The sequence below is a fragment of the Vombatus ursinus genome, unplaced genomic scaffold (assembly GCF_900497805.2).
Source record: "Vombatus ursinus unplaced genomic scaffold, bare-nosed wombat genome assembly UNPS02014793.1, whole genome shotgun sequence".
Lineage (NCBI taxonomy): Eukaryota > Metazoa > Chordata > Mammalia > Diprotodontia > Vombatidae > Vombatus > Vombatus ursinus.
This window is the reverse complement of record NW_020954571.1, coordinates 6,008,838-6,030,221: the sequence shown is the minus strand read 5'-3', so window position 1 is coordinate 6,030,221 and position 21,384 is coordinate 6,008,838. Positions and strand designations below refer to the sequence as shown.

The following is a 21,384-nucleotide window of genomic DNA, read 5'->3' as shown; positions in this document are numbered from 1 at the left end:
GAAAAGAAAAGAAAAGAAAATGAGAATTGGTCAAGAGGAAGCCAGCGAAGTTATAAAAGATGAAGAAATAAAAAAAAATATAAAAAGAAAAAAAAGAAAAGAATGTGAAACATCTCATCAGAAAAACTGTGAATCCACAGAACAGATCAAAAAGAGAAAACATAAGAATAATTGAACTACCTGAAAGTTCTGATCGAAAAAAGAATCTTGATACAATACTACAAGAAATAATTAAAGAAAATTGTCCTGAAGCATTAGAACAAGAGGGAAAAGTAGAAATAGAAAAATCCACTTATCACCACCTGAAAGAGATCTTGCGAGGAAAACTCACAGGAATATTATAGTCAAATTTTGAAACCCCCAGATCAAGGGCAAAATATTACCAGCAACAAGAAAAAAACAATTTACATATGATAGTACCACAATTAGGCTCACACAAGTCCTAGCAGTGGCAACACTAAAAGATCATAGGTCTTGGAACACTGTATATCAAAGAGCAAAAGAACTGGGTTTCCTGTTGAAAATATAATGCCTAGCAAAGCTAAGCATAATTCTGAATGAAAAAAAAATGGACTTTTGATCAATTGTCAGACTTTTAAAAAAAATCCTGAACTCAATAGAAGATTTAACATACAAAAACATAAGGTACATACCAATGACCAATTACAAGGGATTAAATAAGAATAGAATGTTTACCTTTCATGTATGAAAAATGTAAAACCTATGTCTAAGATTGCTACTAGTAATTAGGCAGCTTATAAAGGAGATTGGGGTAGACCCAAGTATGATATGACTTCAAAAAGTAAAACCACACAAGACAGCTAAAAGAGTAACTATCTTGGGGGCTGCTAGGTGGTGCAGTGGCTAGAGCACTGGCCCTGGAGTAAGGAGGACCTGAGTTCAGATCCAACCTGGGCAAGTCGCTTAACCCCAATTGCCTCACACACACACAAAAAAAAGAGTAATTATCTTTTACAAATGAGGTGCAAGAGGAAGAACCAATACAGAGGAATTAGATGGGGGAGAAGGGCTGTTAGTTCTGAAAACCTACTCTCACTGGGAACGGGTTTAAGAGGGGAAAATACATTTACATTTAGAAGAGTATATAAGTCTTCTAAATTTAGAAAGAAATAAAATTCTCAGGGGTGGTGGAGGGGGGAGAGGATAAAGGAGGGATCTTTAGAGGGGAGGCTGTGGGAATAGGTTAAAAGGGGGATTTAGAAGGGAGTTTACATTTAGGGGAATGGGAGGATAAGGGAGGGATTGCTGGAGTGGGGGTAGGTTAAGTAATAGGAGGGTGAGGTAGCAGGTAGAAGTAAAGCAGAGGAGTTAGGAGAGATAGGAAAAATAAAGAGATATGCACAAACATAAAAACAAAGATTAGGAATAGAATCTCTTAAGGAAAGTATATGTATGTATTCATATATATATGTGTGTGTATGTATGTATAAGTGTATGTATATATCAATACCTATATATAAATATATCCAATGCTTAACTGTAGCCTTAGGGTGATGGGTAGGGGGGAGGGAGGGGGAAAAAAGAACAAAGTAAAAAGTGTACAGCAGAGAATAAAAGAAAACCTACAAGGAAACAAAGAAAAGATGGACAGCTTTCAACATAACGCACAGTATTTAATATAGAGGCTTTCTTGAAAGAAAAGTTATCGCTATATAATTTAAATCCTCTCCTATGTTCTGCTGTGCACGTGACATTTTTTGTTTTTCTTATTTTATATTTAAGTTTATAATGTTTCTTTTTCTTTTCTTATCATGTATTTAAGTTTTAGCATTTGTCTAAAATTCAAAAAAAAGAAAAAAAAGTAGGCATGTTTGGAGTGGGACATGGGTGAGTGGGGTCAGACTGAGGAGGATGAGGATGAAACAGGGGCTGGAGACAGCTTGATCTCAAGGGCTGACTATTGATTAACACAGGAACAGAGAGAAAAACAAGAGAAGCATTGGGAATAGTGGTGACTGGAAGACGAAGAGTAAAGTTCCCAGGCTCTAAAAATGTTGCAGAGGTTACTGTGGTGGGCCCAGATTATGGTGGCTCCTAGTCTGCTACTGCAGCTTTTCCTTCTCTGGGGTAGTTGGCATTTATTAATAATACCTTATATTTTATGTGACTTTGTAGTTTACAAAGTGCTTTCACAGGCACGACACGCACACGTACATACACACACACACAGAACTCATCTGACCCTCACAATACTCTTGTGAAGCAGGCAGGGCGAGTAATTCTATCCTTTCCATTGAATGAATGAGGAAATTAAGGCTCAGAAAGTTTGACACGGCCAAGTGAACAATTTCTTCATTTTACAGATGAAGAAGGAGAAGCCCAAAGATTTTAAATAATTGGCTAATAAGCCACAGAGCAGGGGCTTGTAGGCTTCTAGATTGAAACTTAGGAGGAACTTTAGAGATCTGCCCCTCATTTTACAAGGTCACACAAATACTAAGTGGCCTCCCGCCTCCGAGGCTAAGACCCTTTCCCTAAATCATTCGTCTCTCTGCTCTTCTTGAATAGAGTCGTCAAGAAAAACTCCCAAAGTCTTAGCTCCCCAATGTTGTCACTTACCTAAGGCTTTATTGGAAGCCTGAAGAGAAGCATACCATCGATTCAAGCCGTCTCTTGTGTAGGCTGGAGGCAGAGCATCACTGGGGAAAGGAGAACCAAGCTTCAAAGGGACATGTACTTTCACAATATAATTTATAGCCATGCTTATGGAATCAAATAGCATCTGAATAAAATGGACTGAACTCCAGGGGTGGGGAACCTACGGCCTCGAGGCCACATGTGGCCCTCTAGGTCCTCAAGTGCAGCCCTTCGAATCCAAACTTCACAGAACACATCCCCTTAATAAATGGATTTGTTCTGTAAAACTTGGACTCAGTCAAAAGGCTGCACCCAAGGACCTAGAAGGCCACATGCGGCCCCCGGCACTATGCCTTTTGGAAGAAGTTCAACTAGTGGTGACCCAGCAGTCTTGGATTCGGTCCAAGATTCCCAAGTGCTTCTGCATTCCCTTAGTTCCCCAGGAAGTCATATGTAGTGAGGCCCAGGGAGTTGGGAGTGGTGGGTTTTCTTCACCCTGTCTCCCAATCAGGCAGGTGCTCTGGTACAAATTTACTGGCTGTATCAGTCTATTATGCCACAAGTCTTTGTTGTTTTTTTATAGGAGGCACTACTGTAGTCTAATAGACAGAACTGTTGACCAGGTATAGGGTGCTGGGCCTGGAGTCAGGAAGATCTGAGTTCAAAACCAGCCTCAGAGGCTTAGTAGCTATGTGACCCAGGAAAAGCCATTTCAACTCTGTTTATCTCAGTTTCCTCAACTGTAAAGCAGGGCTAATAATAGCACCTACTTGCCAGGATTGTTTTAAGGATCAAATGAATTAATATTTGTAAAGTATTTAGCACAGTGCCTGACACATAGTAGGTGCTTAATAAATGTTTCCTTCCTTCCTTTCAACCTTCTTTACCTTTATAGTGTGGCCTCAAGGGGCCAGAAAGTGACCCAAACACACCCCACCTCCAATACTTCCTGCACCAAGTTACAGAATTTCAGAAATCCAAAATGATAGAATCTGAATTCCAGAAATCTAAAACTGCAGATTTCATTGAACCTACCCAATCGTGATTAGCCCTGGTAAACAGTTCTGTCTTTTGGAGCAGAATGGTGATGGTCTCCTCCTCTTCTTCCTTCTCCTCCTTCTCCTTCTCCTTCTCCTCCTCCTCTTTCTTCCTCCCCCTCCCCCTCCCCCTCCCCCCCTTCTTGTTTCTCCTCCTTTTTTCTCCTCCTCCTCTTCCTCCTCCTCCTCCTCCTCCTCCTCCCCTGTGTCATCATTAACAAAAATAGTCAGTGCATTTGCACCAGGGCATCAGCCTGATTGAAAGAGGGGGGTGAGGAACACTCACCACTTCCAATCTCCTGAGTCCCATTGCATGCTACTTCCTTGAGAACTAGCTTGTAAATATAAAGGAAAAATCTTGAAGTTAGAAACATCCTCTAGAATTCTTTATATTCATCCTCTCATCCTTTCCTTGCTCTTCTCTACCTCAGAATGAATTGTTTCTCTTCACTTATTAGTGAGTGGTTCAGATTGTTTAACTACACTCAAAAGAGGAAATTTTGCTCACCACTCTCCATACCTAAATGAGTTGAGAATTTTGATCCGCTTTTGGTTTAATCTTTCCAGCTCCCTTATCATGATATCCATTTCTAGCTTTACAGATGGAGGATGCTGGATCTTCTCACTTTCCATGAATTCCCTAAAGGACACAAAAATATTTGGGGAGGAATGAGGGGGAATCAAAGTAAAGGAAAGAAAGCAGCTTTTAAATATAATCCCCAGAAATATAAAAAAATCAACCATCACTTTCTCACCTATTACCTAATTCCCAGATTAGGCTCTGACCATAAGGAATTTCTAATTTGAGCATAAAATAAATGTCTAAGGGCTTTGCTTCCCCTGTATTTTAATAAGCAGACTATCTTCAATATGATCATTTTTACATCTAAAATAACTACATATGCAAATGAACAAAGAATGTAATGTACATGCTATCCAGGTGATGGACTCAGAATGAAGTTTTCTCCTTTTTTGACATGGCTAATGTGAAGATTTGTTTTGCTTTACTATACATCAAGCTTTGTTTTCCTTGCTTTCTCAGTGGAAGAGGTAAAGGGAAGTGGGAGAGAGAGAATTTGGAACAAAAAATAAAATAAAATTGAATTTTTAAAAAAGAATGTTATGTACATCTCCCCTTACCCCACCCCATCCCCATCCAAAAGGGCAGTTTTTATTATGCTTTAGAAATCCTGGCATAATGTATTTATTCCTTTTTCTAAATGAAAGCCTTGCCTCACAACCAAAAGCATAGAGAGCTTGAATCATTGTGCAAGTGCTATTCAAGGCTCCAGAATTTGCTATTAATAAGGTTTCAGACCTGAAATTCCGAATCATTGATTCTTTCTTCATGTTCTTCCAGAATTTCATCAGATCTTGCCACTTGTGGTGGTTACTGATTTCCTGCTTTAGGTTAGACTCCACCAGATTAACAAACAGTTTAGCAATGGCTCTTTGATTTCCCAGTAGGGCTTGGTTTATGATCTGAAAAGGTTAGATGGGAAACGGTGATCTTGGTTTATACAAAGCTCTCCCTCTCTGAACTCCCAGAGTTGGTACCATATGGTGCCACATCTATGGTACCACTGAATTCAAATTGGAAGGGACCTTAGTACCTCACTGCACTTCTACTCAACCCTCTCATTTACAGATAAAGAAACTGAGGTCATATATTCCAATCCCTTCATTTTTATGAGGCCAAGAGAGGATATGTGACTTGCCTAAGGTCACACAGGAAGTAAGTGACAGAGCCGGGATTTGAACCTAGGTCATCCTGAGTCCAAATCCAGTGTTCTTTCCACTGCACCATGTCACCAGTACTCTGGGTCTCTTGCTGTTCTGCAACATTTTATGTTGATTTGTATTTATTGTCAAAGCTAATTATTTAATTCAGAAAATTTTGTGAAGGCAGGCGTGTCTTGTCTTTCTCTGTAGTCTTCATGAAACTTAGTATGAGGCTTTGAACACAGTAGGGGAGGAAGGAGAGAGGGAGGAAAGAAGAAAGGAGGGAAGGAGGGAGGGAAGGAAAGAAGGGAGAAAGGAAGGAAGGAAGGAAAGAAGGGAGAAAGAAAGGAGGGAAGGAAGGAAGGAAGGAAGGAAGGAAGGAAGGAAGGAAGGAAGGCTTATATTTATAGGAGGCTTTAAGACTTGCAACATGGGTCACATACATTATCTCATTTCAACCTCACAACAACACTGTGAGGTAAGTACTATAGGCTATTATTATTCCCATTTTATAGATAAACAAGTTGAGACTCACAGAAATTAAATAATTGTTACTACAACCACATTAGTATCAGAGGTAGGATTTGGACCCAGGTCTCCCCAGACTCCATGTCCAGAGTGCTTTTTACTACATCATGCTGCATGAAGGAAGAAAGGAAGGAAAAACAAGAAATTAAGCAAACTCTTTTTGTTTATTTTTTAAACTTTTCCCCCTATGTAAAATAAATTAAATTAACAAGTTTCTGTCTCAAAGATGCTTATAGTTTTTGGTATTAACCGAAGATAACAGTAAAAGGAATGATCATGATTAATAGAACTGATATCGAACAAAGAAAAACAGAAACTTCTATCTACATACACACACATATCCATAAATATATATTTATGTGTATGCATATTATAAAAGGATACATACATATATATCCATGGACACATATATACATATGTATATAAGTACGTATGTATGTATGTAACCCTGGCTTAAAGAACAAATTTCACGTATGGGACTTTCTCCTCATTGGGAGAAATCAATGCTCTGAGTCTGCATGAAGGGTGGAGCTGGTGAGAGTGGGAGGAGAGAGAGATCCTGGACTTTTCTGGCTTCCAGCATCGAGAGAGAAGATAAGTGAATTCAATCTCTCTTCAGGTTGCTGAAGGGAGAGATAGACTCTGGGAAAAAGTCAACATGAGAGAAACTTGCAGTCTTTATCATGTCCTTATTCCTAACTTGCTGTATTACAGAGTTCAAGGAATAAGCCCGTTGGGTGAAATCTGAGATGGTCTTGGTTGAGCTGAGTTATTTTGCTTCCAACAGGAAAGCTCATTTACTCTGTATATTGTCTAGTACATATTCTCATGTGTATGATTTGCTACCAACTTGGACAAATGGATTTCTTTGCTATCTCCTATGTTGTGTTCATTATAGAATTGACATCTAGGGGGGAAGGGGTCAAGCCTTGGATATATAGCTTGCAGTACTCTTTTTCTATTAATGAATAGCAATCAGGAGTGTATCTTGAACCTAAAAATTACATCCCCTAGATTAAGAATATTTAAGGGAGCAGATGAATAGAATTCTGGCCCAGCACCCTCCTGGGTACTGAGGAGAGCAGAGCGGCCAGCTTCTGGACAATTTCCCTCCTGGCGGTAATCAAAGTTTCCCTGCGAGAAGGTCACGGGCAGAAGACACTAGTGATGTTTATTTTGGCTTCCCTGGCAGCCACTTGTAGACAGACCCATGTGGATATACATAACCTACATGGGCAAAAACAACCATACCCATATATATGTGATGTGTATGCATATTTATATTGTGAATATATGCATATTTACACATATATTTCTACATATGTATATATATTTACATGTATGTATATATTTACAGATATGTGTATATTGTAGTAACTTTTCACTTCTCTGAAGAATGTGACTTAACTAGAATGCAGCTAAGACTAAAAAAGTAGCAAGAGTGTCCTCTAAAAAGCCAAGGTAGAAGGACATACATTTTATTCATAAGTGAAGCTGTTCAGGCCCTCATTTGAAACCTATTCGCTTTTATTTTACACAAAATTATAACAAACTTGGTGATAGACTTCCTAGTCCACAGCAGATTTAGAAGCAACAAATTATAAAAGTGTAAGAGGGGTGAGGTGCTGGAAGCAGGCACAGCTAACTCAATTTAATTCAATCGAACAACCGCATATTAAGTACCATCTATGTACAAGGAGGCCCTCCCTCCAACCCTGCCAAGAACTTCTTTATTGGCAGCAGCAGGAGGTAAAAGCTAGTATAATGTGGAAGGAGATAGAAAAACTATAAAAAGGAGACACAAGAACTAAAAAAACAAATCACAGCCATATAAGCCCATTTAGCATAGGGATGAATAACTCTATGAATCTCAGTAGCCCCCCACAGTGCAGAATTGGTGTTTGTAATGATGTCCAGTGTGAAAGGGTGAAATTATGTTGAGCAAACTCCACAAGAACCTAAGGGGCAGTGTGTTGTAGTGGCTAGAGAGCTAGTCTCAGGGTCAGGAAGAGGCTGAGTAAGTCACTTTCCCATTTAGAGCTCCCAGACAACTCTCTAAGACTCTAAGTTGAGCTGATCTGCACTGGTAGAGGGAATTTCCCCACCAGGACTTCCCTATACCAATGAAAACATAGGCCTGAACATTAACAACAACAACAAAAATACTCTAAGAAGACAGGTATGTATTGTATGTGTGTATGCGCGCGCGCACATGTAATTTAGAAGAATATCCATCCCACATAGTTAAAACAATGTGTTGATATCTAGAATGGGGGTGGGTTAGGTGGTGGTGCTGTGGATAGAGTACTGGGACCGGAGTCAGGAAGACCCAAGTTCAAACTCAGCCTCAGACACTTACTTACTAGCTGTGTGACCCTGGGAATGTTCCTTAACCCATTTGCCTCAGTTTTCTCATCTGTAAAATGAGGATAATAATAGCACCTACTGCCCAGGGTTGTGGTGAGGATCTAATGAGATAATAATTGTAAAGTGCTTAGCACAGTGTCTGGCACATAATAAGCACTATATAAATATTATTATTTTTATTATTAGTCCTCTGGAAAATTCACTAATATAGAACAGCTTATTTCTCTAGTAGTAACAGAGATGTGCAATGAGGAACTAGTATGTCTTTTGACTTAGATGTTCTCCCTGAAAGTTATTACCTCCTATGAAGATTAACTTACCATAGCTTCTTTATGAATCAGCCTTTCAACATCAGGGTAGAGGAGGTAGGCATTATTTTTTAAAATTTCCATGTATTTCTTCAGCACTTTCCCTAACTGGAGGTTAAAAAGCAACATTGTGAATACACTCTTAATTTATCATGGAATATTAATTTTAAAATTACAATTGTCTTTTATATACTGCTTTAACATTTTGCAAAGCACTATCTCATTTAAAAAAACAACAACAACCCGGCACCATCCCCCATATCCCAGGGCTAGAAGTGATTATAAAAATTAAGCTATTACTACCAAAAATGCAAAGGCAAAAGAGAAAGAATCCAAACATAGAAAGCTATTATGGGAATAGAGAAGACCGGGGTTCATCTTCAGAGGAGGATATTGAAGCAAAGAAACCCCCTTCTATTCCAAAGAGCAACACCAAATGGTCACCTGCCCAAAAAGAATTGACAGAAAAACTTAAAAAAAGACTTTAAAAATCAAATGAGAGAGATGGAGGAAAAACTAAAAAAATAATAAGAATAAGAATAATCTGAGAAAAACAAGAAGACTATGAAAGGAAAGTCAACCAATTAGAAAAGATTCCCCAGAATCTTAAGGAAGAAAATGACATCTTGAAAATTAGAATTGGGCAAGGTGAAGCCAGCAAAATTATAAGAGATCAAGAAATAATTAAACAAAATATGAATAATGAAAAAATAGAAGGGAAAGTAAAACATCTAATAAGAAAAACAACAGATCTAGAGAACAGATGAAGAAGATAGAACATGAAAATAATTGAATTGACTGAAAGCTAAGATCAAAAAAAGAATTTTGACACAATAATACAAGAAATAATTAAAGAAAATTGTCCTGAAGCATTAGAACAAAGGGGGGGGGGAAGTAGAAATAGAAGAAAATCCATTGATCACCACTTAAAAGAGATCCTATGAGGAAAACTCAAAGGAATATTATAGTCAAATTCTGAAACCTCCAGCTCAAGGATAAAATACTAAAAGCAACAAAAAAAAAAAATTTCAATATGATGGTGCCACAATTAGAATCACACAAGACCTAGCAGTGGAGATGTTAAAAGACTGCAGGTCTTGGAACACTATATATCAAAGAGCAACAGAACTGGGGCTCAGGCCAAAAATATCATACTCAGCAAAGTTAAGCATAATCCTGGATGAAAAAAAATGACATTTGATCAATGTCAGACTTTTTTTTGTTTAAAAAAAAAAAAAAACAAACCCTGAACTTAATAGAAGATTTAACATACAAGAGCCAAGAGAAACATAAGATATATACCAAAGACTGATTACAAGGGATTCAATAAGGACAGACCATTTATTTTTTAAATATGTAAAATGCAAAACAAGGTCTAAGACTCTTATTAATAACTGGGTAGCTCATAAGAAAGATTGAGGTGGACCTGAGTATGATATGACTTTAAAAAGTAAAACCATTTAGGAACAGCTAAAAAGAGTAATTATGTTATACAAATGAGGTTCAAGAGGAAGAATCGATACAGGGGAATTAGATGAGGGATGAGGGCTGGTAGTTCTGATAACTACTTTCATTGGGAATGGGTTTAAGAGGAAACAATATGCATATATTTAGAAGAGTATAAAAGTCTTCTAAATTTAGAAGAAATAAAACGGTGAACAGATAGGGAGAGGGGAAGGAGTAGGGAAGGATCTCTAGAAGAGATGATGAGGGAACGTTATAGGGGACTATAAAAGGGTGTTTAGATTTATGGGAATGGGAGGATAGGGGAGTGATCCTTGGAGGCAGGTAGGCTAAGTAATAGAAGGGCAAAATAGCTGGTAGAAATAAAGTAGAAGAGTCAGGTAGGATAGGAAACAAGAGATACACACAAACATAAAAACAAAGATCAGGAGTAGAATTTGTTTGGGAAAGTATATGTCTATGTAAGTATGTATGTGTATATATGTATATGTATATGTATTTATCTATAGCTATAGAGAAATATATCCACATTCAATTGCAGTCTTCTGGGGGGAGGGGAGAGGAGAAAAAAAGAACACAGTAAAACGAGTGTACGCGGCACAGAACAAAAGAAAACTTACAAGGAAGCAAAGAAAAGATGGACCGCTCTCAACACAAAGTGTAGTATTTATCATACAGGCTTTCTTGAAATGAAAATTTATTGTTACATATTTTGAATCCTCTCCTGTGTTCTGCTATGCACATGACATGCTTTTTTTCCCCTTTTCTTACTTTGTAATTAAGTTCCAATATTTAAGTTTATGATATGTTTTTTCTTTTTCTTTTCTCTATTCTGTATTTGTGTTCTGGTGTTTGAGTCTAAAATAAAATTTAATTAAAAATAAAATAATAATAAAAAACCCTAAACATCTTGCTAGATAAGTACTAAGGATATAATTATTCTCATTTTACAGATGAAGAAACTGAATCTGAGAGACATTAAGTGACTTGTCCAGGGTCAGACAGCAAGCATCTGAGTCAGGATTTGAACTCAGGTCTTCTTATCTCTAAGTCTAGCACCCTATTATCCATTATGCCATGTTGCTTCTGAATAAAATCACCACAGCAACAGTAAGACTTGACATAGAAAGAAACCATGTAAACTTTAACTCACTTTCTCAGCTCTGCAGGCTTCAAGTTTTTTCAGTCTCTCATCAAAATTTTTAATCCATTTTCTTCTATTTATGAATTTCTTGCTTAACTCATCCCATAGTTCGCACAAATTCTGCAAAGTGTAGTTTATGGCAGGTTAACAGAAACATGCCAAGTAAAAAGACATAAATGTAACATGTGTGGTAGGACCCTAGAGGAAGCAGCAGGGTCTGAAGGCCAATGGGGAGGGCAAGGTAGCCACAGCAGGCTGAGGCCTGTAACCTATCCTCTTACCTGAATTTTGAAAGTTTCCAATTCTATATTATCTTCAATTTCTTTGAAGAGAACGTCAATACTTTCATCATTATCTGACAGTTTTGTCAAAAGCTCCTCTCCAGGCTTCTTGATAAGAGATTCCATCTCCTTAAATAAGCAAAGAATGCTATTAGCTATCAAATACCACACATAACTTGGCCTCCATTCTTTAGCTGGTCCATCCATATTCATGGGATCACAGCATCACAGATTAGACCCTAGAGGTCATCAAATCCCAAACTTCCCTCATTTCACAGATTAAGGAAACTGAGGCACAGAGAGGTGAAGTGACCTGCCCAGAGTCAGAAAGCTAATGTGTCTTATAGAAAAATAAATAGCAATACAAGATACAGTATGCTAAGTGCTCAATGAGCGTACACACAACATTTACTTTAGAAATTCAGAGGAAAAAGAGATTATAGAGGACTAGGCAGGAAATCCTCCCAGGAAAAGGCTAGAAATTGGACTGGACCTTGAAGGCAAAATAGTAAAAAGGCAGGGTTGCCATAGCTGAGAAGGAGAGAAATGCATTCCTCAAAGGAAAAGTGTGAGTAATGCTGTAGATGAATGCAGGAATGTCCTAAATGCCAGGCTGAGGAGATTGGACTTTAATAGTGGGGAGCCATCAAAGTTTGGGGCAATTTGTACAAAGTAATGTTTTAGGCTGATTAATCTGGTATCAGCATGTAGGATAGATTGGGAGGTGGGAGGAGAGGTATGAAATCTCACCATCCCAATCTGTGATATTTCTTTCTGTAAATTTCTCAAATTGGCCTCACAGACGAGTCTTTTTCGGTTATCTAGCCGCTGAATGATGTCACTATTAATCTTCTCGGGAACTATAAAAGAAAGCAGAGAAGATAGGTTAATAGAGAGATGTGTCAGAGGCAGAATGGAAACAAGGTCCAGCAAAGATGCTTAATGCCACAACTTCAGAATTAGAAAAGGGAGACTGTTTTATTCTATATATGAAGTTCAGATGGCAATAATCACTATTCATCTGCATTGAAATAATTAATTTAGCAAATACCCACTATACATGGGACTATATATTCAATGGAAGTGTTCATTATGCTTTCTGATGATGTAACTTCCCAGAATTCCAAGGAAATAGGTAGTTTCACAGGCAAAGACTGAGATCTTAAAATTTTATGGGCCTTAATTTGGAAGAATAAAAACTAATATAACTCAAACGTTACTGATGGAACTATTATGTACCATTATCACCAAAGAACATACAATTAATGCAACTAGACACCAGCAAATTCTTTTTGATACATATAAAATTCAAAAGATCACACCCCAAACCTTCTATCTTTTGACTGACACGATATCCATTCAACTGCCAGTCATTTGTACTCTCGGGGTTTTAATATTTGTTTCATTCTCGTAGAGTCTTCTTCTTTTGGGGGGAAATCAAAAAATTCACTCTTAATCTAATACAAGTTATTTCCCTTTGGCCATAATAAATGTTTACTTAGGAATAATAAATATAACCATTAATTGCAAAAATAAATGGGAGACAATATTCTAGAGTTTGACAGCTTCTAGAGGAAGAATACATATTTTAGTCTTAGTTCCTTGAATAGGCTCTACAGTTTCTCAGTATGAAACATCCCTCCATGGACACATTTCCTCTATGTCTTAGGAGTATGGTCTTTGTGAAATGCTATGACTGGAAAAACTCATAACTGTGTAACCAACATGATAATGTGCCTCGCCAAATTTAACTATACTAGTCCTTTCATGATTTGTCATTGGGCCTATAATTAAAGCTTTTCAGTCTTGATGGCATCTGCCAGAGTTTCATGAGATCATAGATTTGGAGCTAAAGAGGGCCTCAGAATCATCTCGTCCACCTCCCTGATTTTGATGAGAAAACCGAAGCCCAGGATGGTTAAGGGACTTCCTAAGGTCACACAGCTGGTAAGTAGCAGAACAAGATCAAAGCCTAGATATTCCTTCTCCAAATCTAGTAATTTTTTCACTGAACTATGCAGTCTCTCCTGCATCTTTCCTGAGGCTGTGAGTTATACTGTGGATTTTCTTGGGTATGGGGAGGTGAGGTACTCAGGGGAATTCCCCAATCAACTCAATGAGCTTACAGGGCGATGAATGTCTTTGTCTGTGATCAGAAAAATGTGTCCTTAGAGAGTATAAAAAATGTCCATTGACACCTCATTTAAGGATCAAGTACAATCTCTGATTAAGTTGTCCCAAGATGAAGCCTCTTCTTTGTGTCTTCCAGGGAAAGGGTTTCTATGAATGGCACTACTTCGTTGATAGGAATCTCAGAAGGATTATCAGAGGGCAATTGATCAGGGTTTCTAGTCAGATTCTTGTCAGAAGAACCACCTATCTGTGCTGGTCTATAAAAGATGGCCAGCAAATTGCTCTCAATCTTTTCCCATTGTTTTTAGCTGTTCCTTTGTGCTTTTCCTCTGGGGTAGAAGTGCGGAAGAGAAATGTCTAACTTGATAAATTCCATAGATGAAAAAGCCTAAATTTGAATCAACTTAAATCTCAAGTTGCAAGAATTACCACAAATGAATTACATGAGGAAAACTGAAAAGTCTTTTATAGGATAAATCAGCTATGTTTTTTTTAGATTAAACTTTTTAAAAATATTTTTAAGTTTATTATTTATTTTTAACATTTTTAAAAAATTTTGCTTCCAAATCATTGGCATTTCTATATATTATCAACAAAGCCCAACAGCAAGAGATAGAAAGAGAAATTCCATTTAAACTTACTATAGACATTATAAAATATTTAGAAGTCTACCTCCTGAAACAAACCAGGAACTATATGAACACAATAACAAAACACTTTCACACAAATAAAGTCAGATCTAAATAACTGGAAAAACATCAGTTGCTCATGGGTAGGCCGATATAATAAAAATGACAATTCTACCTAAGCTAATTTACTTATTCAGTGCCATACCAATCAAACTACCAAAAAATTATTTTATAGAGTTAGAAAAAATAATAACAAGATTCATTTGGAAGAACAAAAGGTCCAGAATATCAAGGGAACTAATGAAAAGAAATGCAGGGGAAGGTGGCCTAGCCATTCCAGATCTTAAATTGTATTATAAAACAGCAATCATCAAAACTTCTTGGTACTGGTTAAGAAATAGAGTGGTTGATCAGTGGAATAGGTTAAGTATGCAAGACAAAGTAGTCAATGACTATAGTAATCTATTATTTGATAAACCCAAAGATCCCAGCTTCTGGGATAAGAACCCACTTCTTGAAAAAAACTGCTGGGAAAACTGGAAAAGAATATGGCAGAAACTAGGCATTGACCAAAATCTCACACCATATGCCAAAATAAAGTAAAAATGGGTTCATGATTTAGATATAAAGGCTGATACTGGAAGCAAGCTGGGAGAGCAAGGAATAGTTTACCTATCAGATTTATGGAAAACAGAAGAATTCATGACCAAACAGGAGATAGAGAACATTATGAAAAGCAAAATGGATAACTTTGATTACATTAAATTGAAAAGTTTTTGCACAAAGACAATGCAACTAAGATTAGAAGGAAGGTAGAAAATTGGGAAAGAATTTTTACAACCAGTCTCTCTGATAAGGGCCTCATTTCTAAAATATATAGAGAATTAAGTCAAATTTATAAGAATACAAGTCATTCCCCAATTGATAAATGGTCAAAGGATATGAACAGGCAGTTCTCAGATGAAGAAATTAAAGCCATCTATAGTCATATGAAAAAATGCTCTAAATCACTATTGATTAGAGAAATGCAAATCAAAACAACTCTGAGGTACCCCATCACACCTATCAGATTGGCCAAGATGACAAAATAAGAAAATGATAAAAGTTGGAGAAGACGTGGGAAAATTGGAACACTAATGCATTATTGGTGGAGTTGTGAAATGTTCCAACCATTTTGGAGAGCAATTTGGAACTATGCCTAAAGGGCTAGAAAAATGTGCATACCCTTTGACCCAGCAATAGCACTTCTGGGGCTATATCCCAAAGAGATCATACAAATGGGAAAAGGACCCACATGTACAAAAATATAGCAGCTCTTTTTGTGGTGGCAATGAATTGGAAATTGAGAGGATGCCCATTAATTTGAGAATGGCTGAATAAGTTGTGGTGTATGAATGTAATGGAAGACTATTGTGCTATAAGAAATGATGAACAGACTGGCTTCAGAAAAACCTGGAAAGACTTGTATGGTCTGATGCTGAGTGAAGTGAGCAGAACCAGGAGAACATTGTCTACAGTAACAGCCATGTTGTGCAATGACTAATATTGATAAACTTAACCCTTCCCAGCAATACAGGGATCTAAGACATCTCCAAAGGCCTTGTGATGGAAAATGCTATCCACATCCAAAGAAAGAACTATGGAGTTCGAATGCAGATCGAAGCATACTATTTGCCATTTTTTTTCTTCTGTTGAGTTTTGTTTCCTCTTTCTGGTGTTCCTCCTACTAGTGCTAATTATTACTTACAACATCACTAATGTGAAAATATGCTTAATAGGAATGTATATGTACAGCCTATATCAGATTGTGCACTGTCTTGGGGAGGGTGGTGGGGAGGAAGGGGGAGAAAAATTTTAAACTCAAAAACATATGGAAGTGATTATTAATAAATCAAAATAAATTAATTTTAAAAAAGGAAAAAGATTGTTTCCAAATTCTCCCTCTTTCCTACCCCTTCCATCATCCACTAAGAAGATAAGCAATATGACATCAATTACACCTGTGAAATCATGCAAAATATATTTCCATATTAGCCATATCACAAAAAAAGCAAGAAAAATAAAGTGAGAAAATTATATTTCAATTTGTACTCAGAGTTTATCAGTTTTCTCTCTGGGAGGTGAATAGCATTTTTTCATTATGAGTCCTTTGAAACTGTCTTGGATTATTGTATTGATTAGAGTAACTAAGTTTTTCACAGTCGATCATCATTACAACATTGCTGTTACTGTGCACAATGATCTCCCAGTTCTTCTCACTTCATTTTATATCATTTCATATAGATCTTGCCATGTTTTTCTGAAACCACTCCCCTTATCATTTCCCACAGCACAATAGAACTCCTTTACAATCATGTGCCACAACTTTTTCAGCCATTCCCCAAATGATGAGCATCTCCTCAATTTCCAACTCTTTGCTACCACAAAAAGAGTTGCTATAAATATTTTTGTACATATAGGTCCTTTTCCTTTTCCTTTGATCTCTTTATGGGTACAGGGGATAGTGGTATGGCTGGGTCAAAGGATATGCACAGTTTTATAGCCCTTTGGGCCTAGTTCCAAATTGTTTTCCAGATTAGTTGGACCAGTTCACTACTTCACCAACAGTACACCTATTTTTCCCTCATCCCCTCCAGCATTTATCATTTCTGATAGTGTGTGGTGGTACTTCAAAGTTGTTTTAATTTGTCTTTCTCTAATGAATAGTAATTTAGAGGATTTTTTCATATGACTATAGGCAGCTTTGATTTCTTCTTCTGAAAACTGCCTGCTAATATCCTTTGACCATTTATCAACTGGGGAATGGCTCTTATTTTTATAAATTTGACTTAGTTCTATACTCAGTATATATTTGAGAAATGAGGCTTTTATCAGAGAAACTTGCTATAAAAAAATCTGAATTACTTCATTGTCATGGTGCTTCTAATTATCCCTTTTAATTAGGTCTATTTTGGCTTTTGCTGTATCTGAGATCATGATTACTGCCCTTTCACTGAAGTATATTATATTCTGCTCCAGCCCTTTATTTTGACTCTGTGTATGTCTTTCTGTTTCAAGTGTGTCTTTTGTACACAACATATTGTTGGATTCTAGTTTCTAATCCATTCTGCTATCCATTTCTCATCCAATTTACATTCACAATTATGATTACTGTCTTTTTCCTTTCATCTTATTTTCTTCCATTTCTTCTCTTTCTCTTTTTACCCTATCTCTCCTGAAAAGTTTATTTTGCTTCTAACCACTGCTTCCCTTAATCTGCCTTCCCTTTTATCATCCCCTCCTTTCTCTTATCCCCTTACCCTCCTATTTCTTTATTGGGTAAGTGACATTTCTATACACAACTGAGAGTGCATATATATTCTTCCCTCTTTGAACCAATTCTAATAAAATTGAGGTTCAAGCTTTGCCCACTGCCTCCCCCCATTTTACAGTCCACTGAAAAAGCTTTTCCTTGTGTGCCTCTTCTTTGTAAGAAAATTTTCTTCAGTCTGCCTCTCCCTTCCCCTTCTCCCAATGCATTTCTCTTTCTCATCCCTTCATTTTTTGAGATCTTTCCAACATAATTGCCTTACATCCACGCCCTCTGTCTATATAAATTACTTTTAACTTCCCTAATAAAAATAAAGTTCTTAGGTGTTACATATGTCATCTTCCCATATGGGAATGTAAATAGTTTAACTTTATTGAGACCCTTATGATTATTCTTTCATGTTTATCTTTTTATATTTCTCTTGAGTTTTTGTATAAATGTCAAACTTTCTATTCTTGCCTTTTCATCAGGAATGCTTGTAAGTCCTCTATTTAAATAAATGCTCATTTTTCCCCTGAAGGATTATACTCAGTTTTGCTGAGTAGGTTATTTTTGGTTGTAATCCTAACTCCTCTGCCTCCCAGAATATCATATTCTGAGCCCTCCATTCCTTTAAGGTGGAAGCTGCTAAATCTTGTGTAATCCTGACTGTGGCTCCACAATATTTGAATTATTTCTTTGTGATCACCTGAAGTATTTTCTCCATGACCTGGGAGCTATGGAATTTGATTATGTTATTACTGGGTTTTTTCATTTTGGGATCTTTCAGGAGGTGATTGGTGGATTCTTTCAATTTCTATTTTACTCTCTGGATCTAAGATATCAGGGCAGTTTTCTTGATAATTTTCTGAAATATGATGTCTTAGGCTCTTTCTTTGATCATGGCTTTCAGGTAATCTAATAATTCTTAAATTATCTCTCCTGGATCTAGTTTCCATTCAGTTGTTTTTCCTATGAAATGTTTCACATTTTCTTCTATTTTTTTCACTCTTTTGCCTTTGTTTTATTGTTTCTTAATGTTTCATGGAATCATTAGTTTCCACTTGCCCAGTTCTAATTTTTAAGAAATTCTTTTCTTCAGTGAGCTTTTGTACCTCTTTTTCCATTTAGTCAATTCTGCTTTTTAAGATGTTATTTTTTTCAGTATTTCTTGCGCCTCTTTTCCAAGTTGTTAATTCTTTTTTCATAATTTTCCTGTATCACTATCATTTCTTTTCCCAATTTTTCCTCTACCACTCTTATCACTTTCTTTAATTCTTCCAGGAATTCTTATTAGGCTTGGGTTGAATTGAGATTTCTCTTTGAGACTCTTTGTAGCTGTTTTCACATTGTTGCCTTCTTCTGAGTTTATGTCTTGCTCTTCCCTGCCACTCCAGTAGCTTTTTTTGGGGGGGGGGGGCTGTCAAATTCTTTATTGTTGTTGTTGCTGCTGCTGTTTGCTCATTTTTCCAATCTATATCTTGACTCCAAACTTTATATTAAAGTTGAGTTCTGCTCACCTGGGAATGGGGAAGCACTGTCCCAAGCTTCAGGTTTTTTTGTGCTGCTTTTTTCTGAGCTAGTTTGGGGGATCTGCAAGTTTTTGGTGCTTCCAAAGTGCCATGATCTTGGGAGAGGTGTGCTGTCCTGGTCTGCACTCTGGTCTTTATCCAGGAAGGGCCTGTGGTCCCCTGAAGCAGCAAGTGCTAGCTAGCAGTCCTCTTTGCCATGGAACTGTGACTCAGACCCTTGCTGCCTTGTAATTGACTCCCAATGTTCCTCTGTACCCTGGAACTGTGACCCAGAACTGTGTATGGGCATAGAGTTGCCAATCAGTGCCAGCTGTACTCAGTTCCAGCAAAGTGTCCCCTGTAATCTCTTTCTGACCAGCTGTCCAACACCTTTACAATCTCCAGGCTGAGAGCTCCCAAAGTTGCTGCTGCTGCTATGACCACTGTTGCTGATACCTCATGTGTGGGCTCCAAATAGACTTCCATTCCAGTGTCACAAAGCTTTTCTTCTGACCTCCTAAGTCATCTTACACTGGAAAAATGTTTCACCCTGACCTTTTGTTGGTTCTGCAGCTCCAAAACTTGATTTGAGGCATTATTTTAGGGAATGTTGAGAAAGTTTAGAGTTGCCTCTGATCTGTCATCTTAGCTCTAATCGCAGCTATTTTTAATAAATTTTTAATAATTTTTAATAAAGTCTGCCATATTTAAAACAATAAAGATTGATGGGATTTCCAAAACTAAGAAACTGTAAATCAAGACTTCTAACAAAAACCCAGTTATCTGTAATGGAATATTACTGTGCTCCAAGAAATGATGCATATGATGACTATAGAGAAGCATGACTTCCATGAACTGATGTAGACTGAAGGAAGCAGAGCAAAGGAAACAATGTACACAATGACCTCACCAATGTAAATAGAAAGAACCACCACCACAACACAATCAAGAGTCAATGTTGCAAAATTGCTAAGAACAAGCATGGTTTTAAAGAAGAAATACAAAAAGACACCTCCCCTAAATCCTTTGCAATGGTAGAGTTCCACAAGTATGGAATTTTGAATATATTTTCAGATTTTTTAAATATATTAATCAGTTTTCTGATTGTTTTTCCTCTTCTTTCTTTTTCCTTTGGACATATTTTTTATTCTAAAGGCTGGTTCTCTGGGAAGGGTGGAGCTCTCAAAAGTAAGTTTAAGGGATATAAAAACAAAAGATATCAATACAAATTATTTTTTAAAAGCCAGTTATCTCTGAACTCCTAGAGATTGTCACATGGAAGACAAAACAGATTGAAGATAAATATTTCAGTTTTACTCTCAGTCCATAATCTAGAAACTAATGCTTTTAAAATGACCTTAATTCTTATGAGACCCAAAAATAAATCACGTTCATCAAGTATTGCTGCATATTTGTAACTCTAACACAGCTGATATTTTGTGTTTAAAGCTGGACACAGTAAGTTATCATAACCAATATCTGATCAGATGATATATGACCCAATTTATATGTTGTTTTCCCTGCTAGAATATAAGTTCCTTGAGGGCAGGGATTGCTGTTTTGCTTGCTTACATGTGTCTCCATATTGAGAGCTTGGCACTGTATGTGAATAGTTTCATCTCAGAAGATCTTACAAAATCACTAAATATGTATATGTTTTCAAGCAGGTCTCCTACAAGAGGTAAATTAGGAAGACATAGGAAACAGGTTAGTCACAAAATCTTTAGCTTACCAATAAAGTCACTTAGGCCTCTCACTTCTCGGGCTGCAATCACATCTTCAGTTTCTCGACTCTTTTTAATGGTAGCTGTTTGGATTTCCCTGAAATCAATGAACAAGAGAAAGTTTGAACCCCAAACAATCACTGAAATTTTAAATAATAATTCTCCCAAACTTATAAGATTATCAACTAGAAGATAACTATTGCAGCACCTATCCCAATAAGGATATTAAAAGCCTATTGGATCAGTGTTCAGCTATTGGACCATGCCACTTCCACTACTTCCTTCATCCCTTCTCAGTCTTGCCCCTAACTTAGTATTGACCTCACTTCCTGGCCACCAGCTCCTAACTATGCCAGAGCACATGTAGCCTGGCTCCCTTTCAGGCTCCCCTTTATATGGTGTCTTCCCTATATTAGAATGGAAGCTCCCTAAGGGTAGAGAATCCTTGCTTACTTGTATCTCCATCTTCAGAGCTTAGCATGTTGCCTGGCAAATAGTAAGCAAAATAAAGACTTTGTCTATCTTTCTTCTTTCTTTTTCTTCCTTTCTTCATTTTCTTCCTTCCTTCCTTCCTTCCTTCCTTCCTTCCTTCCTTCCTTTCCTTCTTTCTTTCTTTCTTTCTTTCTTTCTTTCTTTCTTTCTTTCTTTC

The 21,384-nt window shown here is 37.1% G+C and overlaps 1 protein-coding gene across 1 annotated transcript in view; it reads right to left on the bottom strand.

Annotated features, from left to right (window-relative positions):
* The window catches only part of CCDC180 (coiled-coil domain containing 180), a 118,582-nt gene that overhangs the window by 90,920 nt on the left and 6,278 nt on the right, over positions 1-21,384 (bottom strand). Inside the window, exons 4-11 of the mRNA XM_027869669.1 lie at positions 20,744-20,832; positions 12,200-12,309; positions 11,450-11,578; positions 11,178-11,288; positions 8,573-8,668; positions 4,954-5,117; positions 4,156-4,275; positions 2,581-2,660 (exon numbers count right to left, since the gene is read on the bottom strand). Of these exons, the coding sequence (XP_027725470.1) occupies positions 2,581-2,660; positions 4,156-4,275; positions 4,954-5,117; positions 8,573-8,668; positions 11,178-11,288; positions 11,450-11,578; positions 12,200-12,309; positions 20,744-20,832 (899 nt within the window). The remainder of the gene's footprint in view (positions 1-2,580; positions 2,661-4,155; positions 4,276-4,953; positions 5,118-8,572; positions 8,669-11,177; positions 11,289-11,449; positions 11,579-12,199; positions 12,310-20,743; positions 20,833-21,384) is intronic.